The sequence below is a fragment of the Ictidomys tridecemlineatus genome, unplaced genomic scaffold (assembly GCF_052094955.1).
Source record: "Ictidomys tridecemlineatus isolate mIctTri1 unplaced genomic scaffold, mIctTri1.hap1 Scaffold_55, whole genome shotgun sequence".
NCBI lineage: Eukaryota > Metazoa > Chordata > Mammalia > Rodentia > Sciuridae > Ictidomys > Ictidomys tridecemlineatus.
In genome coordinates, this window is record NW_027523660.1 from 1,238,142 (window position 1) to 1,252,336 (window position 14,195).

Below are 14,195 nucleotides of genomic sequence, written 5' to 3' on the forward strand. Positions count from 1 at the left end.
CCCGTGACACACCTGATGAAGTCGGTGTGAGGTGCTGTCCTCCTCTTCCTGCTGAAATCAGCCCTGCCCCACAGCTCCCAGAAAGGATGCTCTGCCAGGATGAGTGCCAGGACCACCAGCCCAACACTGGGTGGGGGCTTTGTCCTCAGGACTTCCCTTGACCTTGACACAAAGCCCAGTCCTCTCAATGTGGCCACTCAGTCTCAGACTCTCCCAGAACAACTCCCATGGGGAAGGGAGCTCAGGCCCTCCACAACCAGAGGTCGGTCTGTCACTTAACCTCAAAACTTCACACCCTCAGGAAGCAGGGTGATCTGCAGAAAGTCACCAAGAAAAACTAGGGGTTGTTTTTTGGCTGAGATGTGTGATGCCAAAAAGGAGGTGGCATGAGGAACCATCACACAGAACCGCGCAGACAATGCAACCCGATTGTATTCACTCCAATATTTTTCTTTTCTACACTAAATTTGAATGATTTTGCAGTAAATACAAGCAACTTAGATGAAAGGAAACATCTTTTGTTTTGACATATCAAAAACAATAAGTACAGCATGTGTTCACACATATCAAACTCCTCAAAAGAAAATGCAGAGAGGAGATGCCGAAGACAGATTGTGTATCCAGGTTTCCTCTCGGAGCATGGGAGTCCAGATATTGTCCCCATGTCCCCAGAACAGTGCCCTCTGGGTGGGAGGCAAAGGGTGGCCTTGAAGCCTCTCTCCTCCTCTGCTAAGCTGACGCGGGTCAGCCCACTGAGAGGCCAGATTCCTGCTCCCCTGGGCACACTCCCCTCCCACCTGGCTCTGGGCATCAGTCGGGATGACCGCAGGGGCTCATCGGCCCTTAGGTGACGGCTCTTCTAATGGCTCCAGCTCATGTCTCTCCTTCCGCTTTCAGAACGTATAAGGAACATATCCTCCCAAAGCCCAGGCTTCAGGGAGGCTGCCGTGGAGGAAAGTGGGGCCCAAAGAGACAAATGTGGACAAACTCAGGACATTTACACTGTTCGCTCCTTAAAGGTAAACAGAAGGTTTCCTGGGGCTGGGGATGTAGCTCAGTGGTGGAGCGCTTGCCTAGCACAGGGCGGGGCACTGGATTTGATTGTCAGCACCACATAAACAGATGAAAATACAGTTCCACCAACAACTGGAAAAAATATATATATATAAAGAATGTCTACTTAAAACAGCTACATAATGGTCCCCACGTGGAGGCACTTCTGGAAGGAGAGGACACTGCCTTCCCCTCTGACCACCCCCACCCCTCGCCACAGGGCTGATATGGACCCTGTTGATGGGACCCAAGCCCCTCCCCATGCACACTGCGTTCCCTTCTCTGCTGGGCCCATCAGGGTGTGGGACTCACCTGTACAGACCGGAACCTGAGTGGGCAGCTCCTTCTGACCCAGCTGCCACCACGGGGATCCCCCTGCAGCTGAGGTGCCAGAGCTGGAAAGTGGCCCAAGGAGGCCTTGCTCCTGTACAGCTGTCAGAGCCAGGGATGGGGTTAATCACGCTCCACGGACTGTCCAGGAGGAGCCAGCGTCTGAAGGAAGCTCTCTGTCATGGCTCCTCTGGAAGAACCTTCCGATGCTCTGGGCTCAGACAGCCACGGGCTCCCTCGTCAGCCAGGGCTTTCCAAGTCTCCCATGGATTCTCCCCTGTTATCCCTAAAGAATTATACGGTGTTTCCTTCTCTGTGTATCCTACCTGGAAGTCAATGTCCAAATATTCTGATAAAAATGGATATTTATCATAGGCAATTAAAATCTAGATCCTTAGAAACTTCTAGCTTCATAATAATTTTGGCATCCATATTCTTTAAAAAACTTGAATTTAGATTTATCTTAACTGATATATAAAAATGTAAAAATTAGACCTATTTATGAGATACCACATGATATTCTAATACATTCATATATTATGTAATGTTTGCTCCTCATTTATTATTTCTTCATGGGAAAACATCCAAACTCTTTTCTTCTGGCTTTTTGAAACAGTCCGTCATTGCTGTCTGCTCCAGTTTGCTGTGCACTCCTGTCCCAGAGCTTCTCCCTCCTCTAACTGTGCCTAGCACCCAGGGCCAGCCTTCCCCACCTCCCCTGCCTCCAGTGTCCCCCACCTCCCCTGCCTCCAGTCTCCCCCACTCCCCTGCCTCCAGTGTCCCCCACCTCCCCTGCCTCCAGCCTTCCCCACCTCCTCTGCCTCCAGCCTCCCCCACTCCCCTGCCTCCAGTCTCCCACACTCCCCTGCCTCCAGCCTCCCCCACTCCCCTGCCTCCAGCCTCCCCTACTCCCCTGCCTCCAGTGTCCCCCACCTCCCCTGCCTCCAATCTCCCCCGCTCCCCTGCCTCCAGCCTCCCCTACTCCCCTGCCTCCAGTGTCCCCCACCTCCCCTGCCTCCAATCTCCCCCACTCCCCTGTCTCAATGTATGTAGGGATTTATTATGTAATAGCAGAAGTAAAACAGAGGACAAGAGCGGCAACGTGGTTGGGGAGTGGCAATGTGCTGATAGAAATGCCCTGTGCTCTGAGTAGTACACTTATCAGTGAAAACGAGGCTAAGAGCCCGGCCCAGTGGCACACACCTGTAATATGAGCAGTTCAGGAACCTGAGGCAGGAGGATCACAAGTTCAAAGCCAGACTCAGCAAGTAAGTGAGGCCCTGAGAAACTTAGCCAGGCCCTGTCTCTAAATACAAAAATAAAAAGCACTGGGGATGTTGCTCAGTGGTTAAGCACCACCAGGTTCAATCCCTGGTACAAAACACAAATAAAGAAACAGACTGTGGTGGTACAAATATGTGCTATACACCTTGTGGTAACTACTGCACTAACCCAACCACGGAGAATCAATGAAGCTCTGAAATATGCCTAATCCAAAAGGAGGCAAACAGAGAGAAGAAATGAGACAAAGAACAAATGGGAAAAAATATTTTAAAAAGTAAAACAATGTGTTTAAATTTAACAATAGAAACCATCTCATTAACTGTAAATGTCCTAATGACCTCACTACAAGGCAGAGATAAGCAAGCCCCAACTACAATCTACTTATTATAAAGCCACATTAAATATAAAAATAAAAATCGACTAAAAGTAAAAAGATGAAAAATATTCAATGGTGGAAATTATGAAATCAAAAGAAAGGTGCAGTGGCCATATTAATATTCGATGGAATAGATTTCAGATCAAAGAATGTGACGAGGGGAAGTGAGCCATGCCTTATTGATAAAGGGGGTCAAGAGGACTTTCCAAGCCTTTCTGCACCAAATAGCATAATTTCAGGGCTGGGGTTGTGGTTCAGTGGTAGAAGGCTGACCTAGCCTGTGGGAGGCACTGGGTTAATTCTTAGCATCACATACAAATAAATGAATAAACAACTGAAAAAATATTAAAAAACATAATTTCAATATATATGAAACACAAACTAGAACAATTCAAGAATTAAAAGCCTTATCCACAACAAGAGGTTTTAAACATTCATCTTTAAATAAGACAAAGGAGACAGAGTGCTATGGCCTGGACCTGCAATGGCCCCCAGAAGGCACATGTTAGAGGCAAGGAGGAGGCCTTGGGCCATGAGTCTGGTGGAGGAGGTCAGGTCACTGGGGACTGTGAAGGGACTCTGGGATCCCAGCCCTCTTCTCTCCTTGCTTCCTAACTGCTGTGTGCTCGGCAGCTCCTTCTCCCCATTCTTCCCATGTGATGCTCTCCTGTGCCACAGGCCAAAGCCAGGGGCCAAGGGAGTATGGACAGAAACCTCTGAAACCCTGAGTCATGTTGAATCTTTTTTCCTTACAGGTCTCCGATCAGGAGCAGAAAGCTAACAGACGTAGTCACTAAAGCAGGGAGGTATGGAAGACGTTGACCATGCTAGCACTGAAAATACGCAGCATAGATGTTACCTTCAAGTCATGCAGAATGTTGACCAAGATAGATCTTATTGATCTGTATTGAAGGATTCAATAATCCTTAATCTGTATTGAAGGATTCAAGCCATGGAAATGAGATCCATGACCACAAAGAATGAAATTAGAAATTAATAAGGAATAAATTTTGGGGCAATTCATTAGTATTTTAAAGCAAACAACACACTCCTAAATAACAAGTGGTATAAGAAGAAATCAAAAGGTGTACTGGCAAAAGTGAATTAAACTATTGTGTTTTCATAATCTATCAAAGTTTGGGGGCTACTGTGGAAAAGGTGCTTAGAAAACGTTGGTGATAACCATCTATGTTAACTAGACTTTAATTCAATTACTTTAGCAACTGGGATAAAAGTAGAAAAGGAAATACAGACTGGAAATCAACAAGACAATCCATGAAATCAAGAGCTCATTCTTTGGGAAGAGGTGTGAGATTGATAAATCTCTAGTTAGACTGAATAGAAAAAAAAGGATGGAGAAAATGCAGATTGCCAAAGTCAGGAATGAAACAGTCATGTGGACGATCTGTGGTCATTAGAAAGGAGAGCCAGGGCACATGATGGACAGCTGTATGGATGAGTCCATTAAACATCGCTTCAAAAGAACAGGCCATCTGAACAGCTCTAGATCTGTTCAAGAAATCACACCTGCTGTTTAGGAAACCTTCTCACAGTGGAAATCCCACTGGATGGCTTCAAACTTTTGCAAACATTTAAGGAAGATGTAAGATCCACTTCCCAGGTTCCGGAATTAGATAAAGACACTGGGAAATAAGAAGACTCCTGCTCAGCATCCCTCATACACAGAGCAAGGCCTGGTCCCTGAGCTTTGGCAGAGAAAGCCCACAGTGTACAGCAGGCCAGTGAGTCGTGAGCAAGTGCATCTCAGACCAGGAAGGCAAAGCTAATTCAGGCTTCAAAAACCAACTGATGCGACTGGACGACTGATGGAAAGGAGGATTACAGTGAACTGGAAAAGAAAGGAATGTCTTTTGAGGCTCACAAATGGAGAAATCTGTGCAAAAGGAGAGTGTACAGCCTGTGCTCGCACCTGCCTGAAGCTCTGGAAGCTAGACACAAGCTTGCAATGACAGAGAGCAGAGGGAGGTCACCTCGGCAGCTGGGGTGGGCCAGGGGAAGGGGAGCAGGGCTGGGGAGGGCAGCGGTGTTCCTGTGTGGCTTGTGGACACAGAGTCACGGGAGCAGCGGTACAGCAACATTTGCGGAGCTGCACAAAACAATTATGTCACTTATATCTCAACAAAACTGTTTAAATATTTTTGAATGTATACATTAAATGATCATTGTAAGGAGCTTAAGATTGTTTTTTCTTATATTGGCACCACCAGGCGCTCCTAAATCCAAGAGCCCCTTTCCAATATTCTCTGTCTTCTTCTCCATCTCCTTTTATGACACCACCACCTACCTGCCTGGTCACTTAGGAAGTGCCAAGTCTTTCTCCACAGCTTCCTCACCCTTATCTACTGCTGTTGATTCATGAATGTCCTGGGTGGATTACATCTACCCAGTTTCCGCTCTCCCTGACTTGACTGAGTGCCTCGCCATTCCTTCCGGAGACCTTCTCTGTGCTCTTATTCTTCACATTGCAAAAAGAGTCACGTCTCTGCAAAGCCGAGCTTCTCGAACATCTCCAAGGCTTCTGAAACACCTGCAAGGTGAAATGCAAGCTCCGCGGTGTGACTTGTAAAGCCGTTCCCAACACGGCCCCAGCTCAGCTGGCTGGTTTCATCTCCTTTTGTTCCTTAGGCATTACTGACCCACACCAGGTCTGTAGATCATTTCAGCCTGAAGTTACCCACCACCGTCATTGTGTCTCACCCACAGCAAACTGCAAAGGCTCAAGGAAAGGTCTTCCTCGGTGGAGGGATGTTCTCGCCATTGTCTGTGTAGGGCACATAGGCAGTACCTGCCCTGGTTCATTCAGAAGACTGGCCCTGGGAAAAGACCACCTCTGTGCATTGGGCAGGGTCATAGCAGAACTGGTAATATTAATAAAACCTGTTGATTCAAAAGACATGCACAAATAATATCTAGAATCCAGGAAAATATGGATAAACACAAGAGTTGCATGAATAAAATAACTATAAAAGGGCTTATTATGTTATTCTAATATGGACACCCACATATTTTTTTCATAGGAAAGAAAGAAAAGAGTCTTAGTTATTGTGAATTCTTTTGCCTCAGATAAAAATAAGAAGCTACATAAATATTTAACCAGGATTCCTAATGATATGGCTAATGTTCTTCAGCATGAGCCTCTTGGCAGTATATTTTGTGTACTTACTTGCAACTTTGATTCTTGTCCCCATTAGTATTTCCGTTCTTTCGGAGTAACTGGAAGAGAACAGAGTCCTCTTTATGGACCTGCTGCCGACTCGAGCTGTATCTTACAAGGGCTTCGTCTGAGCACAGGGGCAGGGTGGCGTAATGGTCTGCCCCTCTGGGGAAGGCAGAGAAGCCCCCCTTGCCCTCTCCTTCCAGCACTTTGATCTCCATGTTTGGGTAAAATCACACCAGTTCAACTTGGATCCAGGACAGTGACCGTTTCACAGTAGGACTCCTAGCCAGGCTTAAAATCCGTGTATTTGTCCAACAAACGTGTATTGTGCAGCTGAACTGTGGGCAGCACTGAGGTCCAGCACTCAGCCATGCCAGGGTGTAAGAGGGAAAAGGTGAAGGACAGGGAGGAGACAGAGACAGGAGGGCCGTGGCCTTGGCTGCTTGTGGGAAGTGGCAGGTGGCGGGCTCCCAGGTGGGTGATGGCACAGCCAAGGCTTGGCCTGGAGGCAAGGGCGGAACTGCCCATATTAAACTGGAGATCAGAAGACCAGAATTAGCATCCCTTCAGTTCACATGTCACCCCAAACATGCAATGACCAAGAAGTGTCAAACACACAACTCCTCCTCTGATGTCGGGAGGTCTTAACACACCATATGGCACCATCTTGCAAAACCCCAACTCGGGTGGCTGCCCATTTGGTTGAATTGCTGCAGAAATCCCCGCTTCCTCTTCCCCTCCCAGGTCCCCTGTCTCCCACAGCCCGAGCCTGTCTTCTGCAGTTCCGTGCAACTTGACTCAACACCACTAGAAGGCAGGCTTCTGTTAACCATCCAGACCTGGGGTGTTACCACTCACTAACACCAGCAAGGTCACCGCAGGTGACTCCAGGGCAGTGTGAATCCACATCCCTACCCCTCCTCCATGCCGTTTAATCCTCTTGAACCACCCCTTATCTTGGAAAAAGACCTTCCATTTCCCGTGGGCTACTAGCACCCACACTCTTCTTCCTCTAGAGACCTAAGTAGTCCAACCACCACATTTAATTTAACCTCTTAAGGTTATTTCCTTTAACCTTTTTTTTTTTAAAGAGAGAGAGAGATAGAGAGAATTTTAATATTTATTTTTTAGTATTTGGCGGACACAACATCTTTGTCTGTATGTGGTGCTGAGGATCGAACTCGGGCCGCACGCATGCCAGGCGAGCGCGCTACCGCTTGAGCCACATCCCCAGCCCTATTTCCTTTAACCTTAAAAGAAGATTTCTCTCCAAATTCTTCATTACCTTTTCTCTTTCCACATATTTCATTGGTGCATTCCAGTTATACATAATGATGGGATTTGATGTTACATAGTCACCCATGACACAATATGACAGTAACTATGTTACATAGTCACCCATGCACACAATATGACAGTACAATCTGGCCAATATCTCTCCCCTGCGCCTCCGACTTCTACCCCTGGTTCCTTTCCTCTATTGATCTCCTTTGAAAATCTTCATTATTTAAAACACTCCATTTTTATGATCATGACCCTCATTCATTCCCTTTAAGGTGTCTGCATTCCAAAATCTTTCTGTTTGAAGGTTTTTTCCACTGCCTGATGATACTCTAGTCACCATCATAAAATATTTTGTGAGTTATGAAATATCTGACATATAAAAATGTATAAAAGTAACACCTTCCACTGCTTTCCACTGTCCATCTATCCTTAGAAGACTTTTCCAATACAAAACACAAATTCTGTTATGCAAATTTAAATGTATCTGGGATTATAAGAGAAGGGCAATGCCCTTATTAAATGGGAACAAGCTGAAGAGAAACCCCCAGGGGGCAGAAGAGGCACCAGGAACTCTGTATCTGGCTGTGATGTAGTCGATCATATCAGACCAAATCTCTGACCAAGAATATTCACAAACTCTCAATAAAGGATAAAAGAAACTGCCAGCCTTTGAAGATGTTGGAGATGAGTTGCGGCAGCATGGTCTCAGGGTCAATGCTAGAGAGGAGGTTGCTGAGGCAGGGCTGACTTCGAGGGGGTCTGGCTTACACCTCTGGCGAGGGGCCCTGAAGTCAGGGTGCTAGAGACACCCTAGACTCCATCACACCAGGAGGCGAAGACCCAGCAGGAAGAACAAATCATCCCCCCAGAGGTAGAAATCAAGCTCGAGACTCTAAGTGCATTATTGGATCAAGTAGACCTGCTATTAATGCCTGCTGGAAGGAAGTCCTCTCAGACCATCTGGAATTTTCCATCAAAGTCTGGCATGCAGGGATACTAACTAGGACATGAGGGAGAGGGGGAAAGAGAGAGAGGGAGAGAGAGAGAGACAGACAGACAGAAGGGCAGGCCGTGGAGACAGCCCCCACAGTGGTCCATTTGTGAAGTGGTCCAGAATGTGAAGTTGCTGGTTACTGTATTGAACAAAAAAGATGCAAAGTACAGAATTTCACCAGCATTCTGATCTGCAAAACAAAACCAGATTTAGAACTTATCTCTAAAATTACTGAAATTGATTATTTGTCTTAAATATTAAGATATTTAGTTTTATCATATGCCAGAATCAGAATTCCAGAATTTCTTTCTAAAACAGAGACCTTGTGCTATCACTCCCTAATTTGAACCTTTCAGAGACTGTCCAAGTCCCAACTCCTCTTCAGAGCATCTCGAGTCTTTCTCCCCTCTCCCCTCCAGTATCCAAGAAGTCTCTAGGGGAGGCCGGGGGCTCGGGTGGAAACTCAAGGGCAGTTGTGGAGACTGTCTCCCCTTTACTTCCTACTCGGCCTCAGACACTCTCCTGTGCTGTCTTGGCTGGGAGATGCTCTCTGCCCCTGAGAATCTTCTCCCTGAGGTGAACTCACACATGGTTCACAATGCAGCTAAAGGTGTCCCCTGAGCCTCCCTTCCTGCTTCCCTTCCTGAGATGTGTCTGTCACTCAGCGCCCACACGGCTCCCAGGGGCTCAGGGGCTGCACTCCCAAAGGGAAAGGCCCAGAGGCAGTGTGAGATCCCAGTTGGAGGGGGATGGCCTGCTACAGTCCCTCAAATGCTACAACTGGTTGGTGTGTTATTTTAACTCTTCTGGAAAGAAGGCCACTGCTGGTCATCTGTGGACAAGTCCCTCCCCCCATTACCTTGTGGAGGTAGAGTTGACAGTTAACGAGTCCCATGGCTTCAGGTGGACAGTTGCCGACAGGACGATGCACGTGCACACTGGGCACTGCCCATCCCACTCCTGGCAGGCTGTGGCTCCTGGTAAACAGCTCTCATCCTCTCACGGCTTTGCAGAGGACTCACTTGTTCTACCAAATCCCGGCTTGAGCCCCTTCGCTTAAAGTGCCTTCTCTCCCCACTAGACTGTGGCCACTTCTGGCCTAGCAAGGTCTGGTTCAAGCCAGTCAACCAATCAATCATCAATCAGTTCCTATGCAAACGCACAGCACTCCAGTTTCACCCCCTCAGTGCAGCTGGCTCAGGTGAAGATGATCCTCCTTAATCTCATCGACATCTAAGGCCAGCACTGCAGGAGTTCATGTGCGTCATCTTATATTTTTAGTGCAAAAATTGTCAAACAACTTTTATTCACGGCTAGTTGATGGTTAGCAGGAATAGGAGGACTTCACAGAAGAACAGGTCGAGAGCCAACTTTATGTGAGAAAACACAGTGACATACCACTGTACCCGAATGATTCATGGGTCACTTATCATCAGTACTAACATGAGAGTGACTGACGTCTTCAGGTACAATTCAGAAGCCCATAAGGGTTGGTTATCATAAAACTGCAGGCATAAACACTCCTAAGGTGCACATTCCCTTCTCCTCATTTTAGGTTGATCAAGTGCTATTTATGGCTTGAAAGTAAAAAGAACAACAACAAAAAAAAGCAGCAATCAGAATCTTAACTCCAGGCTGGTGTCACATGACTGGAGTCCTCCTGCCTAGTGTCACATGACTGGAGTCCTCCTGCCCACAGGTGAGCATGCTTGCAAGGAGCGTCAAGGTACTAGACCACCTTTCACTGTCACCAGACTCCTGTATTGAATGCCCACAGGGCCTCAGGAAGCCCCACAACTGTGAGAACTTACACTCAGGTACGTTGACTTTAAAAATCCTGTACGGTCCACTTACCAGGTCATGCACTAACTTCTCTTCAGTCCTGCGTAAAAACGGAACTGCATGGAATTACTTATTTCCATGGTTAATCCAGATAATATTTGCACAGTTTTGAAAAATCCAAGGCCCATCACAGAAGCCACAGATGTGAATCACTATTCTAAGTTCATGTGGGTTAATCTTGTTTTCCTAATTAGATGGAAAATAGCTCAAGGAGAGCTACTCTACCACCTGTTTTATTTCTTAGTTATTTTACATGTAGGATTAGTGCAGTTCCCTCAAAAGGGCAGGTACTGGCATGTTCTGCTCGTGATGTCACCTCTGTTATGTGGACAGTTCTTGAGTCTTGCATATGTGTTGCACACACCTGCAGGCCGATTCCAAGAAGGATCAAGGTTGAATTGCAGCTTGTGACTCACTCCTTAGGTGACCTGCCTGAGCCACTTGAACTTCAGGGCCTTGGTTTATTAATCTGTAAAATGGTCCAAGTGCTGTCAGAGCTAGCTAGTGTCTGGGGTGTAGAAGGCTGCTGTGGTCCTTGGAACCACACGCAGCTTGACCTTGGTGCCTTCAAGGTGAGTGGGAAGGAAGGAGGGGGTGAGGAAAGAGGATCTGGAAGAGATGCCTCTGCCTGGGGTGTCTGCTGACACCATCCCGAAGCCCAGCCAGGGGCTCAGGATCTTTTCTTTCTTCTAAAAGGCCTTTTCTTCTCTGCCAAGGAAACCGTTCTCTGTTGGAATCAAGCTGTGTCTGGTTTGCTGATTTCTGATAGAGCCACGTCTGGCAGGCCAAGTCTTCGTTTGGGTACCACACCCTACAGGGGGCTCCATCCTCAAGGCATGCTTCTAGAACAGCGTGGTTTTAATCCAAGAGGAAAAGCTTGATGGCGGCCTCTTGGCCTTGTGGGCAGCCTCTGGAGCTCTGGGTGTTCATGTGTGCAAGCAAACACGGAAATTTTAAAGAGACAATCTGCAACTTTCACCAGATACCATCATCCTAAAAAGCGTAAAGAACTCAGTATGGAATGGGAACATTTCAGAAAACGTGCCGGGACTGGTGTGGGGGACATTCCATGTGGGGCAAAAAATGTCCCCAATGATCCATCATCAATGTTCCTACCTGTGAATGCTGGAGCAGCCCTAGGAAAAAGTTAGACTCAGGTGGGACCTTTTCCAGCCGACATGGGTAACAAGGCCTCTGCACAGATTCCAGCTGAGAACCTTGTGAACCAAGCGGGGCCTGAGGGCCGACGCAGCTTCCTCAAGGAAGCCCAGGGTTCTGTTCCCTGAAAACAGATCGTCTGTTAAGACACATCTGCCCCGACTCCAGCGGGCCCTGCTCCCCGCTCCTGTGGGGGCCAGCTGATTCTTCCAGTTGTGCCTCTGACCCCGGGGAGTGTTCCTGGGAGCCTTGGCCAGGTGGAGGGGACCCAGAAGGGCTCGATCCCCGGTGGACCCAGAGTGATGCTGAAGTGAGAGCAAGTGGCCCAGCCTGGAGGTAGGAAGGCTGAGATGCCACGGGGTCAGCGCCAGCTGTTGACCACGAGATCCACACACAAAATCTTGGGTGGACGATGACAGTTGTAGATTCCTCTGATGAGGCTAGGAGCAGCCCCTGGGAGCTGGACCAGAAAATTGTTTTGTAATCAAACAGAAAAAGGCCGGGCCACCTTGAAAGGCCCTGGCTGAGATTTGAACTGTGTTCTGAGTGAGCCCGAGTGGCGGCTCCGGAGACAGACTTCCTGGGTTTCAATCCTGGCTCCTGTTGAGACGTGGGAAAGATGTTTCTCTGCACACTGTTCTCCAACAGGTTGCGATAATTCCATGAGTTTATTTTGTAGAGCACTTAGCACAGCACATAGTAAGTGCTCAACACACACACACACACTCTGTTTACTACTGCCACAATTACAACAGACACATCTTTTTCTTTAGTTAGTAGTTGTATTTCTAAAGGAATCACTAATGCAAATATAAAAGTGTCACATGCCAAGGCAGCCACTAAGGGGCCCATGCAGATACTGCTGAAGGCTGAGCGCCCTGAGCACTCTCGGGAAGGAGTGTCCTTGTCAGCCTTCATGAGATGATGCCAGCCAATCTCATTTCCCTTCTCCTCTGGGAGGGTTAGAGCTCGGTCCCTGTGTAGATGGGCAACAAGGCACAGGCCCTGATCAGTGCAGGCGGAAAGCTAGCTCTGCTTGACCCCTCGTAACCTAACAGGATACTTTTCTGCATTATCTGCATCCACCTTGTTTGGCTTTTTGAGGTCACCTACAATTCCGTGATCAAACTTATTTGGGGTCATAGAACCCTAGGGCACACTTTTCCTGGAGCCTCCTCGTCATGCTCCACCTCTCTGCTGTGGGGGACCCTGGGCACAGCCCCCTCAGAGCTGCCTCTCATCACTGTGCACACAAGCCTCTCCTCGTGGGTCCGGATCAGCTGCTAGGGAATGACTATCACTGATTTCAGTCCTCTCAGCTCTCCTTTCTAATGTGCAAAGCCTTCTGGGAACTCAACAGTGGGCAGACAGCCACCACTGAGGCCTGGGGACAGTGGACTAAGGAAGCTTGGCCCCTGAACACCAGCAAGGGCACAGCAGGCCTCAGGGCCTCCTTCCTCTTCCCCTGCTCATGCTCTGCCACGTCAGGACCCGAGGCTGCGCTCTACTGTGGAAGGACCCCCAGTGTGCAGTGGGGAAGACAGTGGGCCTCTCCCTCCACACGTGCCTCAGGACGGAAAGGAGGGAGTGGGAGGGAAATGCCTGGAGTGCTTGCCAGGAGATGAAGGCTCCATATCTTCTCATCCTGGGCCCACTGAGTGAGAACGGTGGGAGACGCCAGCACTCCAGCTGCTTCACTTTGCATTTTTAATGTTGTCCAGGAAGCAGCAAGAGAGCAAGAAGGGACGTTTGTTTCATTTGTTTCTTACCCACTCAAGTCAGTGAGGAGAACCTCTCTCTGCCCACGTCTCGCTGGGGCCGTGTTCAGTGTCATGACCGCTGGGCAGGGCAGGCAGTCTCTCAGAGTGCTCACAAGTCAGCTCCCTCCCATCTCTGCCTCCCCAGCCCCTGGAAACCACACCCCTCTGAGTTTCCTGTTAGGTTCATCCCATGAGCGGATCATCTAAGGTTGGTCCTTCTGCATCTGGCTCTGTTGACAGCATGACCTTCTCCAGGTTCATCGTGTGGGTGTAAATGGGAGCGTTTTCTTTCTCTTTTCCTTTAAAGGCTGAATCACACTCCATCACTTGCAGGCACCCCATTCTACTTGCCCTCATCGGCTGGTGGCACTTGCTTTGTTCGTTGTCTTGGCTGCTGTGAATGGTGTGGCAATGAACATGGGCAGGCAGGAAACTCCTCAAGACCCTGATTTTAAAAGTGGTAAGAGTGGACTTTATGTTGACTTTCTCATCCCAATAATGATCATGAATGGAGAGAGGGAGGGGAAGAGACTTTGGGAGGTGATGTATAAGCATGGATTGTTGTTTTGGGTTTATGGATGTGTATTCATCTCCAAATTCATCAAGCTGTATATTTTCAATTATGTATGACTTTTTGTATAACCTCAACTAACAAAAGAAAAAAGAAAACTAACACACTTGAATGAGCAGATGTGGAACAGAAAGCCAAACACAGCCCTGACTTTTATTGGTGAATATTACAGGTGTCCATAAAAATTCTGGCTTTGATTTTTCTGGGCATTACAATAGAATTGGGTTTCCCAGCTCTGTTTCCAATCAGTCAAGCCGATGTTGATTCTTTTTTTTTTTAATTACTCAGTTGATGAATCTATTCATATATTTATTTGTTCATCCAATAGTTGGATGATGAGTTAGGCATTTTAAAGTTAGTATTTT

General features: G+C 47.7%; 1 protein-coding gene across 1 annotated transcript in view; it reads right to left on the minus strand.

Annotated features, from left to right (window-relative positions):
• Positions 1-3,388: 3,388 nt before the first annotated feature.
• Positions 3,389-14,195, minus strand: part of LOC144374019 (transcription cofactor vestigial-like protein 4) — a 134,093-nt gene continuing 123,286 nt past the window's right edge. Inside the window, exons 5-6 of the mRNA XM_078036975.1 lie at positions 6,228-6,277; positions 3,389-5,941 (exon numbers count right to left, since the gene is read on the minus strand). Of these exons, the coding sequence (XP_077893101.1) occupies positions 5,748-5,941; positions 6,228-6,277 (244 nt within the window). The 3' untranslated portion in view covers positions 3,389-5,747. The remainder of the gene's footprint in view (positions 5,942-6,227; positions 6,278-14,195) is intronic.